This window comes from Saimiri boliviensis, chromosome 20 (genome assembly GCF_048565385.1).
Source record: "Saimiri boliviensis isolate mSaiBol1 chromosome 20, mSaiBol1.pri, whole genome shotgun sequence".
In the NCBI taxonomy this organism is placed as follows: Eukaryota; Metazoa; Chordata; class Mammalia; order Primates; family Cebidae; genus Saimiri; species Saimiri boliviensis.
Window position 1 is genome coordinate 25,212,761 of NC_133468.1, and position 23,070 is coordinate 25,235,830.

The 23,070-nt window shown below is 41.5% G+C and overlaps 1 protein-coding gene across 1 annotated transcript in view; it reads right to left on the reverse strand.

Moving 5' to 3' along the window:
* The window catches only part of ITK (IL2 inducible T cell kinase), an 83,177-nt gene extending 64,456 nt beyond the window's left edge, over positions 1–18,721 (reverse strand). The window contains exon 1 of the mRNA XM_003934775.4: positions 15,921–18,721. Within this exon, the coding sequence (XP_003934824.2) occupies positions 15,921–16,058 (138 nt within the window). The 5' untranslated portion in view covers positions 16,059–18,721. The remainder of the gene's footprint in view (positions 1–15,920) is intronic.
* Between the last annotated feature and the right edge of the window lie 4,349 nt (positions 18,722–23,070).

Consider the following 23,070-nt stretch of genomic DNA (forward strand, 5'->3'; position numbering starts at 1 on the left):
TAGTACTGTCTGCTTAACAGTACTCTTCCAATTGACTTATTTTTTCCACTTAAATTTATCCTAGGAAGAAACTTTAAATCACCACCATAAATTTAAAAAACTTATTTCTAATGTAAATTGTAGTAGACACATAACTATTAAAGACATGTTAAAACCAGATCTGTCCATGTGCCATCTTGTGTGCTCCTGGTAGTACCCCACTTTGGGAAACACCAGATTGGATCAGTCATGGAACTGGCCTCAGCATGGATTGTGGAAAAGGGTGAGGTTTGGTGTTAGCACCCGCAAGCTCCCTTTCTGGGTCACTTTGCTGGGCTAATATTTTCCTCCTGGTATTCCTTGTACTATCACTTTGGATATAGCCTTCCTAAAATGTTAATTTCAGAAGAGGCTCAATAAATGTTCAACACTGTTATTAGTTGTTAATCTGGAAAACTAAACAGCGCTGAGGTGGATACAGCATCTTTCCTTGTTGGAGGCTACCCCAGGAACAGATCCTCAGGTTTACAAGCCCAGGAACTCATGTTTATCAGCCCACAGAGTCCAGGTGAATGGAAACACACTCTGCAAAGCACCAATGACTTGCAAATTCACAAACTCACAGCGAGAAATTGGCTGAGATGCTTGCAGTTGTGAAGGTGAGTAGAATTACCTTCTCACAAAAGGTAATTCAACTTGTGTAACCACAGAGATATCAGGAAAGGTCACACTAATGTGTACAGGAGCAAAATATAGGGAATCCTTATGTCCTAAGGCATGGTGTCACCTTTACACTTTTTGTGTCCTTTGGCAAATTACTTACTGTCCTCTTATCTTCATTGCTTCCTCACTAAAACAAAATTTTACTTTTATCATGTTCAAAGAATTGTTAGGAGGAAATGAGAAAATACTTAACAAAGTGTTCAGTCCTCTTCTTGTAGTGATGCTAAGTATTGTGGTTTTAAAAAAAAAAATGGTTGCTGTTGATGATGTTTGTGCTGTTTTTTTGTTGTTGTTGTTGTTTTTTGAGACAGATTCTGACTCTGTCACCGGGTGCCAGGCTGGAGTGCAGTGGTGCGACCTCAGCTCACTGCAACCTCTGCCTCCCAGGTTCAAGCAATTCTCCTGCCTCAGCCTCCTGAGTAGCTGGGACTGTAGGCGCGCACTACCACACCCAGCTAATTTTTTTGTATTTTTAGTAGAGACAGGGTTTCATCATGTTGGCCAGGATGGTCTCGATCTCTTGACCTCGTGATCCACCCGCCTCAGTCTCCCAAATTGCTGGGATTACAGGCATGAGCCACCGCATCCGGCCTGTTTGTGCTGTCTTTTGGGTAAGTCTGCTGGGCAGCCTGGATGGAGCCTGCTGGTCCCCAAGCAACACCTCTATCTGAGTGTGTTAGAAACTCACCAACAAATTCTTGCCCCAATTCTGCCTTATCAGCTTCCGTTGTAAGATGTATCAGAACCAAACAAGCTTAGATATGAAAATGTCCATTGAAGAACATTTAATCCAACTTTTAATGTTTGTCCTATATGTATAACCTACATAAAGATATTTAGCTTCTTTAAACCTCGGCCTTCTCATAAATTACATGGGGATGACAACAGGATAACATAATGATTGTGATTATTGTGAATATTTATTTATAAGACACATAAAGCGCTTAACCTTGATCCTTTGAAATACAGTGAGAACTCATTAAATATTGGCTGTTATTATTTCAGATTTTATGTTGGGTACACATGAAACGTCTGACTTCATTTTTAGGGGGTGTTCTTGGGGTCTTGTTTGTATTTTGACAACATGCTTTCTCATGAGCCACACAGTTATTAATTATCCTAAAGGTATTACTTCCTAGAAAGGCTTCCATGTTTGGTTTATCTCCATCACTTTTTGTGAATTCCTGATATCACTGACAGAGATACACAATCAGAGTTTCCACTTAAAAAAATAGAGACAGGGTCTCACTCTGTAGCACAGGCTGGAGTGCAGTGGTGCCTTAACTGTGGCCTTGAACTCCTGGGCTAAAGCAATTCTCTTGCCTCAGCTTCCCAAATTGTGGGACTACTGGTGTGTACAACCATGCCCAGTTAATTTTGTGTGTGTGTGTGTGGAGATGGGTTCTCACTATGTTACCCAGCCTGGTCTCAAATTCCTGCCCTCAAGCAATCCTCTCACTCTGGCCTCCCAAAGTGTATTACAAATTGAACCAAGTTTCTACTTTCTTGAACTGGATAAGTCTTTAGAAATCATTCAGTCTAACTTTATAATATCAGAGACAAGGACCATAAGGTTTCAAGGTGACTTTCTACTGGTTCTTGTTTTATCATTTCTATTCAATTTACACCCTGGGGAGATGGGTCACAGAGTTGGAAGATACTTTGTTGATCCCTGAAAGTCAGGAGCAGGCCAAGGGGCATAGGGTTCTAAGCAGTTTCCCTGCCCTCCTTCAAGCAGAGAATATCCACTTCTCTCTGTTTTATGTGTGGGGATGGTGATGGCACGTATAATTTTGTATTAAAATGTTGTTTAAAGTTTGGAAAAACACTTACCTAGCCAAATCCTTTGACTTTATGGACAAGAAAGCTAAATCCCAGAGAGGGTAAAGAATTAGCCAGGTGAGCCGGGACCAAATCTCTTTTCTATTAGGCTGCCCTGCTGTTCCTTCCACACCTCATCCCACTTCCCTGGAATTACAGCCTGAGAACTTCAGTGTCTTAGGCCCTGTCTAAAATTAAAACTGGCTTCTATGGAGCAGTCAAAAGTGGCTCCTGCCGGGTGCGGTGGCTCAAGCCTGTAATCCCAGCACTTTGGGAGGCCGAGGCGGGTGGATCACGAGGTCGAGAGATCGAGACCATCCTGGTCAACATGGTGAAACCCCGTCTCTACTAAAAATACAAAAAACTAGCTGGGTGTGGTGGTGCGTGCCTGTAATCGCAGCTACTTAGGAGGCTGAGGCAGGAGAATTGCCTGAGCCCAGGAGGTGGAGGTTGCGGTGAGCCAAGATCGCGCCATTGCACTCCAGCCTGGGTAACAAGAGCGAAACTCCGTCTCAAAAAAAAAAAAAAAAAAAAAAAGTGGCTCCTGTGACACCTTCCTATATTTCATTTGCTTCTTCATAAGGTGTTTGATGACCTAACCCAAAGAGCTCATTCATGGGAACCTTTCAGACCACACCCCCTGCTCCGTGACAGTCAGTTAGGGGATTCAGGTTTTGCAGAGTAGGAGACCTTTTGGCACACCTGAAATCCAACTATGTAGGTGATGGGCTCATTTACATACATGTGACACTGACATTAAATCAAATCATCTCTCCCAAATCACAGCTTTTGTTAAAAAAAAAAATAGAGAAAAAAAATCAAATCATCTCACCTATGTATAAAAGATTACATATATCCCCCTCTCTCTCATTGCAACATTCAAAATGATGTACTTGAAAAATCACAATGGGATTCTTTTGTTTCTATTAATTTTTTTTTTTAGAAACATAATCTTCTCTAATGGTTTTCGTAACAAATATGGTGCCGCTTTTAGTGACCCATGCACTGCTTCTCCGATCTCTTTGGAAGATGAGGTAGCAACAAATGATCAAAACCAGAAAGTGTTCCTATCCTATGACACAATTATCCTATTTGGGGCACTCTATCCTAAGAAGCTGGTTTTAAAAATGAGACAGTCCTGTATTATGTATACTATTTTTTTGGTGTTTTAATTATACATGGAAACAACCTGCATGTTGAACCGTAACTAATGGAGCAGTTCATCTATTCCTCCAAGTGCATAAGATAGATAAACATGTTCTTGCAATGAACTGACTCAACGATTGGAAAACCATATAAATGAAAAATGATTAAAGGCAATGTAGATATATGGAAATACATTTATATAAAAGAATAAATGGATAAGTAGAATACAAAATTGTCATGCATTATGTTTGTAACTATGCAAAAGATATGTCTGCATGAGAGAAAAGACCAGTGCTCACAGAGATAGTTAATTGATGTCTTCAGACCAGAGTTACAGAAAACATTCTGAGTGTACTTGGCTCATTAATTATTTTTGACAGTATGGATATCAGAAGGTTCACTGCTCTGTCTTGAGATTAATCAAAGCTGATTTAACCCAATTCTAAGTTGGTTTCAGTCTTTGCTGCTGCAGTCTACCTGAGCTCAGTGTTGATCCTGACCCAGCTTATACACTAGGCACTTTCCCAATAAGACATGGAGTAAGATGATTCTGGATGAAGTACCCCCAGGAAGAAGGATGCCACAAGAAGTTAAAACATAAGACAAATAGGCCAGGCACAGTGGCTCATGCCTGTAATCCCAGCACTTTGGGAGGCTGAGGCAGGTGGATCACAAGATTAGGAAATCAAGACCATCCTGACCAACATGATGAAACCCCGCTTCTACTGAAAATACAAAAATTAGCCAGGCATAGTGGTGTGCGCCTGTCATTCCAGCTACTTGGGAGACTGAGGCAGGAGAATCACTTGAACCCAGGAGGCGGAGGTTGCAGTGAGCTGAGATCACGCCACTGCATTCCAGCCTGGGCAACAGAGCAAGACTCTGCCTTAAAAAAAAAAAAAAAAAAAAAAAAAAAAAAAAAAAAAGACCATTGAAGAACAGCTCATAGGATGGGACACTACACAGTGGCCTAGGAGACCACCACAATGGACTCCACCCGACTTCCGGGCTTCTATTCTTGGCCATTGTATAATCTGTTGACCCCACAACTGTCAGCTCACTTCTAGATGGATGGAATCACACCCACTGGTTTAACCTTAGAAACTTTTCATTGAGGTTGAAATCAAATCCAAACTCCTTGCCATGATCCACAAGGGCCTGCAGATTTTGGCTTCTGTGTATCGTCTTGTGCCCTTCTCTTGAACTCTCCATGTTCAAATCCCTATTCCCCACACAAGCCAAGTCTTTTCCTACCTTAGGGTCTTTGCACTTACAGTTCCCTCTGCCCAGAATGCTCTTCTCCATTTCTTCACTTAACTAGCTCTTTCCTCAAACTTTAGTTCAGCTATAAATTCCTTCTCTGACCACCCTTCCTCACAATTCAGCTCCAGTGGATACGTGGTCTTGTCATAGAACCTACTACATTCTTTATCTGCCCTATGCAGTTATACACTTGCTTGCTGTCTGTCCCATCCTCTAGAATGCAAGCGATTAGGCCGGTGCACAATTAATTGACCTCAATTAAAAACCTCAATTACTTGTGCACCAACCTAAGACACCTCCCTCCACTATTTACTACTGCGCTTCTCACATCTAGCACAGTGTCTGGCACAGAGCAGTTGTTTGCAAAATATTTGCTGAACAAATGAATACATCTAAATGTATCAAAACAGAAATGTTTCCTTGATACAGAGTCAACTAAAACACACACACACACACACACACACACACACACACACACACACACACGGCCAGGCACAGTGACTCACACCTGTAATCCCAGCATTTTGGGAGGAGGCCGAGATGGGAAGATTATGAGGTCAGCAGATTGAGACAGACCATCCTGGCCAACGTGGTGAAACCTCATCTCTACCAAAAATACAAAAATCTGCTGGGCACGGTGACATGCACCTGTAGTCCCAGCTACTCATAAGGCTGAGGAAAGAGAATCGCTTGAACCAGGAAGGTGAGGAGGTTGCAGTGAGCTCAGATGGCATTGCTGCACTCCAGCCTGGGGACAGAGCAAGACTCTGTCTAAAAAAAAAAAAAAAAACCCAATAATAATAAAGATTTGGCACAATATATGAAGTCTGGGCGAAATTTTTCTATTGTTGAATTTTTAGAACAAGCAGGTAAAATTTCTGTGACTTTTTAAATATCAAAAAAGAAAAAATATGATAAGAAGCCTGCTTATAAATAACTTTAGGTTAATAGGAATTATACAGCAATATAAGACATAAGAAAAGAACCTGTCTCGAGTTCTTATTCTATTAAAATACAGAAAACTTTTACTGATTTTCAAGGAGCTGAGCAGACCATTGATCCAAAAGGGGACTTTCATATGACAAGGAAAGCATTGCAGAGCTATTTTCCCCTCAGGATCGCTTTTAGTTAGGCCTCTGAGTGTCACGAAGCCAAACCCAAACTGACCTCTGGATGAAAATTACATCCTAGAAGGTGTACTTTTTCGAGCTGGCCTCATAACTCATTGAAGAATGGAGGAATAGGCCAGGTGCGGTGGCTCAAGCCTGTAATCCCAGCACTTTGGGAGGCCGAGGCGGGTGGATCACAAGGTCAAGAGATTGAGACCATCTTGGTCAACATGGTGAAACCCCGTCTCTACTAAAAATACAAAAAAAATAGCTGGGCATGGTGGTGCGTGCCTGTAATCCCAGCTACTTAGGAGGCTGAGGCAGGAGAATTGCCTGAACCCAGGATGCGGAGGTTACGGTGAGCCGAGATCGTGCCATTGCACTCCAGCCTGGGTAACAAGAGCGAAACTCCGTCTCAAAAAAAAAAAAAAAAAAGAAGAATGGAGGAATGTATTATTAGTTGGTTAAGAAAATAAGGGCGGAATGGGAAGTTACCATATGGTCCATCAACATTTGCAAAGAGCTTTACAATAGTTTTTTGTAGATACGATTTCTGAGTTTGATATTTAAATGTCTTGTTTTTGGAGCTCATAGTTCAAGAAACTGAGGTTTTTTTTTTTTTTTTTTTTTACAGTCTTGCTCTGTCACCCAGGCTGGAGTGCAGTGGTGCAGTCTTGGCTCACTGCAACCTCCGCCTCCAGGATTCAAGTGATTCTCCTGCCTCAGCCTCCCAAGTAGCTGAGATTACAGGTATGTGCCACCATGCTTGGCTAATTTTTGTATTTTTAGAGACGGCATTTTGCCATGTTGGCTAGGCTGGTCTCAAACTCCTGAGCTCAGGTAATCTGCCTGCCTCAGCCTCCCAAAGTGCTAGGATTACAGGTCTAAGCCACTGTGCGTGGCCTGAAATAGAGCTCTTCTGCTTTCTTTCAGACTGAGTCAGAAACTAAACTCTCGTGTTTGTAGTATCTCCCTGTGGCCTGTTTTTACTGCAGAAACTGATGAATGGGCGCACCAGCCCCTGAATAGTAGGTGTCGAATCTAATTTTAATGTGAGAATATTTGCCTCCAAAAAAGAAAATTTCAATACAATCGTTATCTCCATGAAACGTTAACCTCACATAACACAGGCAAAGATCAATTCATGATGAAACTCCATTAAAACAGATGGAAACCATGCAAGCCTCAATTATCAAGTCCTTTGCTTGGGCCCTTAGTTTCTTTGTGTAGCTAGACAAGACCCACATTTTTAGCTTCCAGATGCTTTTCTGAATGCAACGTGAGTTACGTGACCTTCATTAATTCCCCAGGTATTTACTGACTACTACTAAACAGTGTCCAGAACTGTTTTAGATGCTGGTGTGATAACATGATGAACAAGACAGGCAAGATCTCTGCTCTCATGGATCTGCCCTTCTAGTAGGTGGAGAGACAGAAATTAAACAGAGAAGCGCATCCATAAACCTAACAAATAAGTGCAGATACTAAAGTATCTATGTGCTTTCGAAGAGGTGGAAAATAAATCAACAAACAAACAGAATTAGCCAGGCATGATGATGCACTCAGCTAGTCCCAGCTAGTCAGGAGGATCAGTTGAGTCTGAGAGGCAGAGGTTGCAATGACCCAAGATCCTGCCACCGCACTCCAGCTTGGGTAAGAGAGCAAGACCATGTTTCAAACAAACAAGCAAACAAACACTCTTACAACACTCTGGGGTGTCTGAGGCAGTGGAAACAGCTAATGCTAAGATCCTGCATCCTGAGAATGAGCGTTATTTTACGTGTGTGTCTCACTTGTCTCACCTTAGTCCTGGCCCTGTACAAAGGTCCTGCAGGGGCCTTGAGCTTGGAGTGCTTCAGGAAGAAGGCAGATGTGACGGAGCACATGAAGGGAGTGTGGTATAAAATGAAATAAAGAAGGCAGGCTGGGACCACAGGACGAAGGGTCTTGTAAGCCGTAGTTGAGAATTTATTTAAATACTCTAAATAGCCATGGAGGGTTTTAAGGTAGAAAGTAGTATTTGATTTATCATCTTAAGGTTCATTCTAGGTGCTATGTGGATAACAGACTGTAAAGAGCTTCAAGTGTTAGCAGGAGCCCAGCTGGAAGACAACTGAATGACATGGGAATGGAGAGGAGAGAGCCCATGACTGCTGAACGTCTCAAGCAAAAATGCCCAGGGAAGTTTTAATAATATTATCTACATGGCCAGGCATGATGGCTTATGCCTGTAATCCCAGCATTTTGGAAGCCTGAGGCAGGAGAATCGCTTGAGCCCAGCCTACGCAATATAGTGAGACCCTGTCCCTACAAAAAAAAAAAAAAAAAAGCCAAGTACCCCATGCAGTGACTCACGCCTGTAATCCCAGCACTTTGGGAGGTCAAAGCAGATGGATCGCCTGAGGTCAGGAGTTCAAGATCAGCTTGGCCAACATGGTGAAACCCTGTCTCTACTAAAAATACAAAAATTGGCCAGGCATAGTGGCTAACACCTGTAATCCCAGCACTTTGGGAGGCCAAGGTGGGTTGATCACGAGGTCAAGAGATCGAGACCATCCCGGCCAACACAGTGAAACCCCGTCTCTACCAAAAACACAAAAATTAGCTGGGCATGGTGGTGCATGCCTGTAGTCACAGCTACTCAGGAGGCCGAGGCAGGAGAATTGCTTGAATCTGGGAGGCGGAGGTTGCAGTGAGCCGAGATCGTGCCACTGCACTCCAGCCTGGTGACAGAGCCAGACTCCATCTCAAAAATAAAGTAAAATAAAATAAATTTTAAAATTACAAAAATTAGTGGAGCATGGTGGCAGGCACCTGTAAGCCCAGCTACTCGGGAGACTGAGGCGGGAGAATCGCTTGAACCCAGGAGGTGGAGGTTGCAGTGAGCCAAGATTGTGCCAATGCACTCCAGCCTAGGGGACAAGAGCGAGACTTTGTTTCAAAAAAAAAAAAAAATTGCCAGGTGTGGTGGTGCATGCCTGTAGTCCCAGCTATTTGGTAGTTGAGGCAGAAAGATCACTTGAGCCTGGAAATTGAGGCTACAGTGAGCTGTGATCAAGCCACTGTGCTCTAGCCTTGGCGATAGACACCTCCACCCCAAAAAAGAATATTATCTACAGAGGGTTTAGCTGTAAAGTCAAGGAGAAGGGTAAGACTGGGCAGAGGAAAAAGGAGAAGAGTTGCTTAAACTCCTAAAAAGCTTTGAGGACTGGGAACAGGACCTCCTGCTGGTTCCTACACGTGTCTCTGTGATCCAGCTCTTAAAATTCCAACCACCTGAATCTTCCTCTTCCTTGTTCAAGGACAAGCCATATACTACCACCTCCAGGGAGTCTGCTACTTGTTCCTACCCTCACTAATCTCCCTTTTGAAGCCCTACAGTCACTTGCCTTGGTCTCTATTATTTGGTCATTGAACCTTTTCTATTTGGGATTCGTTTGCGTCACTAACCTCTCCAGCTTTCTTTCTTATTTTATTGCTTCCACAAACGATGCATGAGTGAATAGTGTGTGCCAGACACTCTTGTAGACCCTGGTGAAGCCATCTTCATCAACTTGGGTGCTTGCTCTCATATAGCTGATAGTCTAGTGGAGGACAAGGTGGGGAGATGACATTAATACATCATCATATTAACTAATGGGTAGTTAAAACTTTGACCTGTGCTCTGAAGAAAGGGCACTGGTGCTACGGTAGAACAGGACAGGAGGACATGACTTTGTCTAGGGAAACCAATGAACGCTTTCCCAATAAGTGACACTTAAAATGGCGGCTTTCACACCGAAGAAAATGTGGTGTGGTTGGAGCCCAGAGATGGGAGAAAGTGAGACATGTGCTGAGACAGAAGAGACCATGAGTAGATTCTGGTGGTGTCCATCCTCAGGGAACGCGGAGAGCCGCTGTAGGGACACACTGATGTCTGATGAAGGTCATCAGGACTTGACTATGGTCACATGTCAAAAGCTGGTGCTGGCTGCCATGTGGAGATTCTAGAGGAACTTTAGGAGGCAAAGCTCGCCAAGGTGCGTTCTCTCTCGTTCTCTCTCTCTCTCTCTCTTTCTCTGTCTCTCTCTTTGTCTCAGACACATAGTAGGGGTTCTTGAAGTAAATGGAGACAAAGAGTTGTCCTGAAGCATAAGTGGAAAATGTAGAAGTCATAAAATTCTTCATTTCAGAAGACCCATGTGGCACAGGGTACCAATTTTCAGGACTGTCCTTTACATTGGGGACTTTCAGAGCAAGAATGTATTGCACACTTTGTAAAAACCCAATGGAATACCTGATTACCTGTAACAACTGCTAATGGTCATAAGTACTATTTTTTTTTTTGAGACGGAGTTTTGCTCTTGTTACCCAGGCTGGAGTGCAATGGCGCGATCTCGGCTCATCGCAACCTCCACCTCCTGTGTTCAGGCAATTCTGCCTCAGCCTCCTGAGTAGCTGGGATTACAGGCACGTGCCACCATGCCCAGCTAATTTTTTGTATTTTTAGTAGAGACAGGGTTTCACCATTTTGACCAGGATGGTCTCAATCTCCTGACCTTGTGATCCACCTGCCTCGGCCTCCCAAAGTGCTGGGATTACAGGCTTGACCCACTGTGCCCGGCCCCCATAAGTACTATTTATCAGGGACCAATGTAGACTCTAGAGACATGGGACCTCAGGCAAGTTATTTAAACTCGCTTTGTCTCAATTTCTTGACCTACAAATTGGGGTAATATTAGTTCCTAACTTACAGGGTGTTGGTAATGATTAGGTGAAATAATTCACATTTTTTGCACAGTGTTGGACATGTAGTAAGTGCTTGGTAAATATTAGTTGCTATCTTATTCAAATAAAGGTGACCTCCATCTTATTAAAAGGAAATAAGATTAATAAGATCAAGAAGGAATGTTCAATTATTTTATCTTATTTTTGAGTCAAGATCTCAGTCTGTTGCCCAGGCTGGATTACAGTGCCTTGATCACAGCTCACTGCAGCCTCAACCTCCTGCGCTCAAGGGATCCTCCCACCTCAGCCTCCTGAGTAGCTGGGACAACAGGCATGCACCACCACACCTGGCTATTATTATTATTTTTTTTTTGTAGAGATGGAGTCTTACCATGTTGCCCAAAGCAGGTCTCAAAACTCCTGGGCTTAAGCGATCCGCCCACCTCGGCCTCCCCAAATGCTGAGACTGCAGATGTGAGCCACTGTGTCTGGCCTTGTTTAATTATTTTAAAAACACAAATAGTTTCTTAGAGGATTGCACAGCATTATATAATGTAGACAAAATCACACAGATCAAATGTGAGCTGTGACACAGATCTGGCGTCAGAGCTGTCTGACACCAGAAGCAGTGTTTCTGCTATGTAGCAATGCTTTCAAACGCAAGGAAAGGGGATCAACTTTCCCACCTGCCATCTTTAATTTAGAAAGGATGCTTGCTGCAAGTAGGAGTGAAGAAGAAAGTTAAATAATAACAATAATAGTAAAACAAAACCTTATAATTTGTAGTTGCTATGTGACAAAGGACATTTTGCTGTGTTGTGTGTTGTTTAATATAACACCTCCCAGCTCTGTTTAAGGCAGAATAACTGCCTTCCTGCAAAGCACTGAACCTTATCTATCCTTCCTACATTCTTAACAAAGTTCCCAGGCATCTAAAAATTCCTGTTTTTCTTGTTGATCAGCTGCAAGTCACAAAGCAGATAAACTCAAAACTGCAAAATGTGTTTCTCAAGACGTCACTTTTGACATGTAAAGTACATCACAAGATATGTCACAAGTTAATTCACTGCTCTTTGTTCTAGCTTCTGTAAACTTGCTTCCTACTTTGTCACCCTGTACCACCCAGGTACATAAAAGGTATGCCATTTTCTTCGTCCTTTGCTCAGAATTAAGAAGCGATTCCTCTGAGCCTGTGATCATGTTAAATAGAATCCTCCTGCAACCCCATCGGTCTCTCCAGATCTCTGATTTCCTGCTGCAGGAGATGATTCTGTTGCTAGATCAGACTGCAGGCTAAAGGGAAGAGGCTGTGAGGAGTAGAGACCCTTACCCAGATGCTGACTGGAATGTTGATTTTGACTGTTTCTCTTATTCCATGTAAATGATAATGCCTTCTGTACCATAAGGAGCACAGCACACTTGATCCCTAAGGTGCAAAGAGTCGTCAAAATAGGAGAAACTTTCCAGTTCTCCAGAGGGGCTTTCAGAAGATCAAGGTGGTGCTTGGGCAAAATTGTGAGTAATAATTACCTTACCATGTAGCAATTGGTAAGAAGGTTATAATATACTTTTCTCATGAAATACTCAACATCACTTGAAGTAGGTAGTGTTGACCCCAACAGGATATAGGCATAAAAAAGTCAAATATCTTGTCTGAGATCCCATATTTAGAAAGTGACAGAGGCAGGATTTGAATCCAGCTCTAACTGGACACACAGGCTGCATCAATCTATGATGCTTATTCCCATCTAGGCTCCCTCTTTGGTCCTGTGCTTACTCAAAGTGCCTGAGGCTCTCTATTTTCCTTTTACCATTCAAAAGGATCTGACATCAGTCACAGGCAACTAAGTATGCTGTTTAGTTGGTGGCTACCTCTCCAAGGATTATTTGTACTTAGGCTTGCTGATGGTGTGCTGGACTTGGCTTGTACTGGCCTGGGAGAGCTAATTGTTAGATTTTTAGGAATTTGTGAACCATTAGACATCACATTGGTAGTTTAAAATGGGCCATGATGGGAGTATTTACACCAAAGGAACTGGCAATACACTATGAATCAGGGCTTCCCAACAAGCACCATCCTCGGATTCCTAAACATTTACCAGAACACCCACGGGCTCTTATCTCTCATTGTCCTCTGTCATAGAATTTTAGGCATCAGGGACCACTTGGGAAAAAATTGGCAGGCACAGGAGAGCATCTGAAATCATGCCTGCCTGCAGGCCACCACCGGCCAAATCTAAGCTGCTTTTTGGTCCACTGCTCCAGCAAGATGAAGGTGCTTCTTGGTCCCTTCGAACACACTTGCACATTTCAATAGGGAAAACAGGCATCTAACGCCAAAATTCAATCCATGTTCAAGTAAAAGCCTCAATCAATTAGTATTATAATGACAACAGGCATGATTTTTTAGGTTAGAATAAACATACTTGATTTCCAAAATTACCAAATTTGTTCCTGAGTATGTAGAAGGCTTATTTTTCATATGGTGTTATAAATTCATAGAATAAGAAAACTGTAAGAATCACAATTTTACAAATGAGAAAAGAGAAAAAGAAGTTCTGGGATCTAAGAGGGGCAATAACTGACCAGGAGCTCAGGATGCATGTAGATCTCCCCACAGGCTTGTATTTAGCTACAGAACAGAAGGAATCGAGTACCCTGATCTTAGCTTGACTTCGAAGAATCCTTTAATATCTCCCATCATTTGAAAATAATGCCGCCCTGCTGGCTTTTTTAGAGATATGAAAGGGATACAAATAACGGTTAATTTTTACTAGACGCTTACCAGCTGACAAGGCTGTGCTAAGTACCTAATATATTAAGTTGAACTATATGAAACTGCTAATATCTGATATTTGATCCACCAAATAATTTCAAAAAGTTCAGCCTAAAGACATTGTACCTCTGAGTCTTTGCCATCTTCCTATGATCACATCCATTTTACAGACTGAAAATGGAGGTTTTAATTTGAAGATGAAAATGTTCTTTGCACAAGTGTAATGTTATTTACTTCTAAGTAATATTAATGCACTCTTGTGTGTAAACTGGTGGCCCTAAATGTTGTATTATACATAGGACATGAACAGTAATAACTCACATATGTTACTTTTTCAGTGACCTTGGATAAATTTCTAATCAATGATTAAATAATTAATTATAAATTATAAATGAATATTTAATAATTTATTAAAATAATTACAATAAATAAATAATTACTTTTAAAATGTTATTTATAAGTATCAAACATCGGCATTAGAAAACAAGAAACTTGCTATTTGGACATATATACTCTATATTTCACATGGAAGTATTAGAAACTATAGCCTAGGTCTCCCCAGAATGAAGTAATTGTCTTAGAAATTTTCATAATGCTCAGATAAAGAAGTAGGGTCGTTTTACAACATTGTCTACATGCAACTTATGACCAATAAAATTCTGAAATAAGGTCATCTGGTTTGTGATTATTTGCAAATAATATTGAGCTGAAGTCACGAACAGTTCACAAACAGCAATTGGGCTAAGGAATTATTAGTACTAACTAAATGAGATGATACTATTTTGAGTCAGAAAAACAAACTAGTGAAAACTATAAAACAGCCTTTGAAAAAATATTTAAAGGTGCATGACTGTTCTTTCAATACGAAACAAAAACTTTAAATGTTCCATTCACAAAAACGTGTTGAGTAACGCCATGAAATTTATTAGCTCTACACAATAAATCCTCCAAGTTCACAACCTGGGCTCCTGGCCACCTAGCAAAGAGGCCTTGCACATAATTCCATGTGTTTTCTGATTGACTGGTAAATTGTTATCAGTAAGAGTCTGCTAACAAGACAAGTAATTCTTTTCACTTCCAAAGAGACAGCATTATTTTGCCTGCAACTTTTTTTTTTCTGTAATTCACCAAGGACATGCAACACCTGCAACTTTAAAAGATGAGGCCTCCACAGGCTATATACCCAGCCTGACCTACTTTGGAGCTCCCTCTCATGAAATGCTTTAAAACCTGGCACTCCAAAGACTCCCAAACTCATGCCTCCACCTAGTAAGTCAGACTCCAACAAAGATTTGGAGCACTTTTGTTTCTAAGTGACCATCAGGTACCTAATATTATTTTCCCTTCAGGAAAATACGTGATAATTCTTGTCCTACCCTACTAATGATGTAAAAATAATATAATCATACAGTAAGAAATCAAATATGCTTTGAAAGATTGCAGAGTAGGGCTAAACAAGAGCCAGTGCATAAAGCAAAGAAGTTTTGCGGAAGAAAGGGATCTTGTATGTTGTTATTTCCAGTTTTTTTCCTTGTATAAAGCAAGAACCTGAAATGGGAGGCAGACATTTGTCCAGGCTGGATCACCTACTGAGAAGTAGAGTTTGGTCTCTTGACTCTTGTTTCTACCAAACTACATTATTAAGATTATTCCCGTTGCTTTTGTTATTACTGATGTTAAGAAGCATGAGACTATTTTTAGATATAGAGACGACTGACCTAGCTAAGCAGCCATACTCTTCTGGGTAAGAATCACTGGTCTGCACTGCAGAAAGTTTGCTCTTAACAACCCTGGTGTCCTAGGAAGTCTACCAAAGATGAAGAGGTTTGCCACTGTGCCACACAACTTTAAACAAGGAAATGCCTGGAGAATCTTATTCCAAGATTGGGCAAGTGACGAGTATTGAGACAAACAGAGTTAAATTCATGAAAACGTTAACACTGAACCCAACACTTAACCATTCTAAACAACAGTTTCTTCCACTAAAAAATAAGAAAGCTGGGGTAGATCATCTCATCCAATGCTAATATTGTATTAATCCATGTTTCATTAAATTTAGTATGTTTCATAGAAAGTTCAAGTTTTATCTAATCATAATATTTGCTGCCTAAAATGTTATTAATAATTTTAAAATTAAACATAATCCTGCAGGGCGAAAAAGCCGATAGATGTTAAATGTATCGTTTTTAGAACGGAAATCGCCTATCACCACCATTTCACCTCTAGACTGCTCTCTGTGTTCTCCTCTGATTACTTTTACTGTACTTCTGTTGTTGTTATAACAAGCATGCTGGTGTTTCATGTTTTCTATTTTATGCCACGTATACATATTTGCATCAGCCCAGTCCAAACATAAAATATTATGTGAAAAAAGACAAATGAAACTGCTTACATACCCCATGACGATCCTCAAAGTATGCCAGGCTAGCTTTGGTTAACACAAAGAAGCGGACTTTAAAGTTCGAGGGAGAAGTTCTTCTCTTTTGTTGGGATTTCTTGATGAGCTGTTCTTCCAGGAGGATAAAGTTGTTCATGATCCAGTTCTTGAAAGGTGATGCACCTTGGGCATCACCTATTAGCACAACCAAAGGAAAGAGCTTTGGGGCAAAGAATGCGACGGAGAGGCAGTTGCTGTTCAGAAACCTGCTCAAAGGCAACTTGCCTTCAACGTTATCTTTCTATCAACATTTAGCCAACATAGCAGAGCTTCTCCTCTGATGTCAAAGGCCATAACCACATCCTTTCGAAATTCACAAAACCAGGAGGCATATGTAAAAAATACATACACCCTTTGCTATATGGCTTGAAATAATACTTGAAGAATTGTAGACTCAGAATTATGGTAAGGATTAACAGTTTAATCTTTCTAGTTCCTGGTTTAATCCATCCAGCAGTTAAAACATGTAGCACAGGGGGTAGACTGTGTGGTTTTCCTTACCATGATACACTCAGCAACCTTCAGACATAAGAAAAGATGTTTAAGAAAAATCTGTTCAATGGATCATCACCAAATTGGGTTAGACAAGTAAAAGAGGTAATGAGCCAAACTCCTCATATATTAAAATGAAGAAATATGTTGCTGAAGATGATTAGTTTTTAAGATTTAAATTAAAACCCATAGAAATGTCTCAATGCTACATATAGGTGATTGCCTTTCTATACTGACATTTTGTGGAAAAGTGAAAAATAAGTGAATCCTTCAGGATGGCATAACAAAGTATACATGGGCTTTGAAAACAGACAAACTTGTGTTGGGCTCTCAGCTCTGTCACTTACTACGCTGTTTTTCTTTGAGCAAGCTGTGCCTTCTCTGATCCTTAGCTTCCTTGTGAGGGTCCTTGAAGAACTGAATCCCATACATTTTATAAATGGTGGGTGCTAGTCATGCATCTTGCCTTAGAGTTAGTACATAGATGAAGTATAATGTGTGATACTTACCTCTACCATGTTAATAATCAAGAGATTTTAGTGTAAGCAGAGATGGCATGTACTGGGTAGGAATAAATAATAAACGAAACAATCATTATTGCTGTATAGGAGTGAAATTCTCCAATGTTCATTTTTAAATGTAAATTACCAGACAACAGCCTAATTTTATGTTATATATTGCATTCCCGGCATAATCAAGACACCCAGGAGAGTAGGGTATGGGGATATTTTAAATGATCTCCTCCATTCTGAGATTTTAAGACATATGTGTGGAAATACACTGCCCAAACAAGATAATATATATATTTTTTTCTGAGTATAGGCTTGAGGCAGAGATTGCTAGTTTTCCCAAATATCTACTCTCTCCTTACTAGAGTAACTGAATCCCTGACGGTTATCTGGGCATCTGGCCGGCCATAATTGAAACTACAATTTTAGCCTCTCTTGTGTAGCTAGGTGTAGTTGCATGACTGTCTTCTGGCCAACTGAGCACAGCAGAAGTGCTGTGCACAACTTCTAGGAAATGTCCTTAATGGGATTTGTCACCCTTTGCTTTCCCTTTTCTTCCTGCCTTCTGACTAGAATGTTGAGGTGACAGTTGGAGCTGAAGCAGCTATCTAGTATCATGAGGTGGAAATTCACTGCTGAGGACAATGGAGTATAAGACAGAAAGAATCTGGCACCCTGGTGACCATGGATTTTCCACGCCAGCCGTGGATTACCTTTTTTAATATCTCTTCTCCAAGTCTTGGTTATTTTGAGGTTTCTGTCACTACTAGCAAACCTAGATAATTCAGGGCTATCTTCTCAAGCTAGACTACAAACTCGTTTGAGAAAAGTACATTTTATACCTAGTTGGTTCAGATGAAAAGATTTACAGACTTGATAAAGTGTTCTCATCCGGGAAAGCAAAATATCATTGGTAGTTGTTGCAATCGTTAGGAGGCTTTCATTTGCCCAGTTTCCATGGAGTGCCATCATAAGTAATTTTATTCTCTTTCTCATAGAGCCTTCAAACCCACTGAGATTTGTCTTTGCCATCTTTTTAAAGGTAAACTTTAAGAAGGCTCCATATTTTTTCTCCTTTTAAGGAAAACATAAACAAAAACAAATAGTCCTCTTGTTTCTTTTGGTTTTGAAAAGTTCACCTCACAGGAGCCAAATTCAAGGAGCTCCCGTTTGCCAAAATTGGAACAATTTGAGTATCAAAAGGAATAATAATTGCCATGAAATAAAGAACAGTAAAAATGTTAAATCAATGAGTTCACAAAAGAATTGAAAAAAGCATCCCAACCTTTTGATCACTTTTGGAGGATGCTGAAGAACCAACTTGTTATTCTGAAAACTGGAAACAAAGGAAAAGAATAAAACGTATTTCTTGCTTTTCTCGAAGAATTCTCTCTCGATTCAATAATCAAGTATTTAATGAGGAAGTGTTTTTTTCGGAGAAGCTAAACAATGAAGGAGTGATAGAATATCCTTGTTTTGCAATGCTAATGAAACAATAAATGTAGGCAATGATCATCAATGGCTGTTAAAATTTGTATGCAAAAAGCCAGCAGGAAAATGTGTAACTGTCATATGAAGCTGACAACACTGTAACACACTGATTAATCTTAAAAGAAGGACAACCAGACATTGTATGTCTCCTGAGGTGACGCAAGAGGAAGTACACAAAATCACCAACTCAGAAGTCTTGCCAAGAGAAAACAAAAATCAAACACAAATCTAATCAAACTTTGATATAAATTCGAGATTACAGAAAATACAAGAGATAAATGAACCTGACAAATGACACTGTGGAGGTGCAATTGGATAAATCCAGAATACAAAAAAACATACTAAGGACAAATGACTCAGTATCAGTAACAAATAAGTCATAGAGGGCCAGACAGGGTGGCTGATGTCTGTAATCCCAGCATTTTAGGAGGCCGAGGTGGGTGGATTGCTCGAGCCCAGGAGCTTAAGACCAGCCTTGATAACATGGTGAAACCCTGTCTCTACAAAAAATTAGCCAGACATGGTGGCACACACCTGTAGTACCAGCTACTCAGGAGACGGAAGTGGGAGGATTGCTTGAGCCCAGTGGGTGGAGGTTGCACCACTGCACTTCAGCCTGGGTAAAAGGGCCAGACTCTGTCTCATAAAACAAAAACAAAACAAAACAACAATAAATAAGTCAGAAGGGAACTCTTAAATTAAAAGACGACTGTAATCCCAGCACTTTGGGAGGCCGAGGAGGGTGGATCATGAGGTCAGGAGATTGAGACCATCCTGGCTAACATGGTGAAACCCCGTCTCCACTAAAAGTACAAAAAATTAGCCATGGTGGCACGCACCTGCAGTCTCAGCTACTTGGGAGGCTGAGGTAGGAGAATCGCTTGAACTTGGGAGGCGGAGGTTGCAGTGAGCTGAGTTGGTGCCACTGCACTCCAGCCTGGGGAACAGAGAGAGACTCTGTCTCAAAAAAAAGAGACTTTAAGCATGATTGGACTTTGGGTTAGGAGTCAAGCAAATCAACTGTGTAAAGATGTTATGAAGCAATTAGAAAAATTTGTATATTGAACAGATGTTTGATAATACTGAGAAACGTGCTATTTTTTAAGATGTAATGATGGGCTGGGCATGGTGACTCATGCCTGTAATCCCAGCACTTTGGGAGGCTGAGGTGGGCAGATCACATGAGGTCAGGAGATCTGGAGTTCGAGATCAGCCTGGCCAACATGGTGAAAGCCCATCTTTACTAAAAATACAAAAGTTACCTGAGTGAGGTGGCGTGTGCCTGTAATCCCAGCTACTTGAGAAGCTGAGGCAGGAGAATTGCTTATACCTGGAAGGCAGAGGTTGCAGTGAGCCGAGATAGTGCTACTGCACTCCAGCCTGGGCAACAGAGCAAGACACCATCTCAGAAAAAAAAAAACAACATGTAATAATGGTGCTATTATCATGTTAAAATAGTCCTTATTTTGTATAGAAACATACTGAATTATTGATAAAATAATAAAATATTTCTAATTGGCTTCATTATAGTCCAATGGAGGGGGAGAAATTGGTAGGGGAAGGGATGAAATATGTTTGATCATGACTTGACAATTGCTAAAGCTGGCTAATGGGTATATCATTATTCTGCTCTCCTTGAATTGATGCATGTTTGAAAATTTCCATGATAAAAAGTTAAGAAAAGAGAAAGTGGCAGGGCGCAGTGGCTCACACCTGTAATCTTAGCATTTTCAGAGGCTGAGGTGGGTGAATCACCTGAGGTCAGGAGTTCGAGACCAGCCTGGCCAACATGTCGAAACCCCATCTCTACTAAAAATACAAAAATTAGCCAGGCCTGGTGGCAGGCGCCTGTTGTCCCAGCTACTTGGGATGCTGAGGCAGGAGAATTGTTTTAACCCAGGAGGCAGAGGTTGCAGTGAGCCAATTGTGCCAGTGCACTCCAGCCTGGGTGACAAGAGCAAAACTCTCAAAAAACAAACAAACAAAAAAAGGAAAAGAAAAGAAAAAGAAAGCCTAGTTCAGTTCAAGGTAATAATCAAAACTCCAAACATGTATTCAAGATGACGCTTTCCTTAACTTTGCATGGGTTTGCTTCAGAATTTGAAGCATGTTGGCTTTTCCACCAGGCTCTAACTTCTCTTTTCCCACACCTAAGCCTGGTTTCTGACCCACCTGAGCCAGCAGCTCAGGCTGGAGGGCAAAAGGAAGAGGGGCGAATGGTGCAGCAGTCATGAAGCTGCAGCAGTAATCTGGGGATGATGTCCTTGGGATGTGGTGCAGGCACAATTGCTGCTTTTTCTTGCATGTTTCATGTGCTGTGTTGTTTTCAGAGATTTTTCAGCTGAAGGTTCTGACAACTGTTCCCCTGATGTAGGAGGTGCCACTCTCCCTGGCCAACCAGCCCAACCCTCAGCCCTTGGGATTCAGCTGTTCTACCTTCCCCTGTCGGGATTCCTTTGCCCACTAGGTTGTCCTCTTGGCTGAAATTCCTTGAAAATGAACCACAGAGGCTGGGCATGGGGCCTTATACTTGTAATCTCAGCACTTTGGAAGTCTGAGCTGGGAGGATCACTTAAGCCCAGGAGTTCGAGATCAGCTTGGGCAAAACACAGAAAAATGGTTTCTATTAAATTAAAAGCAAAAAGAACCGGGCACAGTGGCTCATGCCTGTAATCCCAGTACTTTGGGAGGCTGAGGTGGGTAGATCACTTGCAGTCAGGAGTTTGAGACCAGCTTGGCCAACATGGTGAAACCCCGTCTCTACTAAAAATACAAAAATTAGTTGGGTGTGGTGGCAGGTGCCTATAATCCCAGCTACTTGGGAGGCTGAGGCAGGAGAATCACTTGAACCCAGGAGGTGGAGGTTGCAGTAAGCTAAGACTGTGCCACTGCAATCCAGCCTGGGGGACAGAGTGAGACCCCTATCTCAAATAAAGAAAAAAGAAACTGAACCACACACCACTTATTCCCTCCCATGGCTCTACTGGAAGACTCAGGCCTCCTTTCCTAGCCAATGATGGACATACCATTTGCCCCAAGTAGAGCCCCCTCTTCCCTCTGACACCCAACAGTAGCTCTTCCACAAGCTTTCACCATTACATTTCTCCAAGTGAGATTTAGACACTAGTCCTTACAGCTGCAAAACTCTAAGACTCACACCAAGCTCACTGAGAAGTCTCTTAAAGTCCCTGTTGGTTGGCTTCTGGTAGATACACACCCACCCGCCTTCCCCTGTGGGCTGGTGGTGAGAGGAAACGCGCAGCCCCCAACACTCTCTCTCTCTGGCTTTTTCATGCCTTGCTTTCTAAAGGCTGAAGGTGGGCAAACACTATTACTGGCAGAACCTGTTTTGCATCTTAATGTGTCAAGTGTAGATGGAGGTACTTCATTCCCTTTATCATATTAATATAGGGCCTTAGGGCCTCAACTGAAACTGGGCTGGAAAAACCAAATTTAACCTAATTTCTATAACAAAGAAAAAATCAGTTCAACCTGGCACTGCTGGGTCCCCTGGCATTTAACGACGACATCAGAGGTTTTGGTTTTCCTTCCTTAGTTCTGGGCTGGTCTCATGCAAGGGCAAGCTGTCCTCCATGGCAGCAAAATGGCTGCTGGGCTGACATCTTATCAGTGGAGGTAGATCTCTTTCCTCATAGTTCCAGTAAAAGACCTAGAATTTTGAATCATTGGCCTAGCTCAGATGACATGCTCACATGTACCTCAATCATTAGAGCCAAGGCAATGGAATAGTCAGTTGACTCATTCCAGGTCTGAACCCACTCCTGGATCTGGGGGTGGCGTGGAGTCAGCCCTACCCAGCCACACAGACCTACCTATCCACAGATGGGGGAGGGATGGTTCTCTGAGGAACACTAGAGGAAGGGGAACAGCTGCTGGATCATTGATAAATGATTACACTCTTACTATTCCCTAAAACTAGTGTTCATTGCTTTATCTCTTGAGGTCCTGTAACTCCAACCTTCTCCAGCCCAGGGGCTTGCCCTCTGGTTAACTCCACGGCCCTCTTGTGTCTAGGCCAAAGAGATCCTTCAGTTTGTCCTCTCAGGATGTGGCTTTGAAGCCCTTTGATTTCCTTGTGGTTCCTGTCCAAACTTAATCAGGTTTATTAATATCCACTTAAGAGTCATACCTAGATGTTTTGGTAAATACGTAACTTCTTTCTTCTGAAAACAGCAACAACAACAACAATAGCATCTTATGTTTGCTAGAACTATCAATTCTAACGGGGAAAAGTAGCATGAGCACAGAGAGGTATCTGTACAATATGTCTATTGCAGTATTTTTTTGTAATGGAAACTATCTGTGCATCAATGCAAGACAAGTACAATAATTTACAGTGCATCCTTGCAGTGCAAGGTTATAGAAACAAATAATGTATATCCATAATGTATCAACCTAAAAAACTTCAGGATATATTGTTAACATGGCAAAGGTGCAGAACAATACATTTGGCTTTTGTGTTTTTACATAGAAGCCATACATATTGTTCTGTACCTTTTCCAGGTATATTTTGTTTCTATTAATGTATATTTAAATGCACATGGTGATATCAGAAAGTTTATATATCAAAATGCCAGCAAATGAAACCAGAAAGGT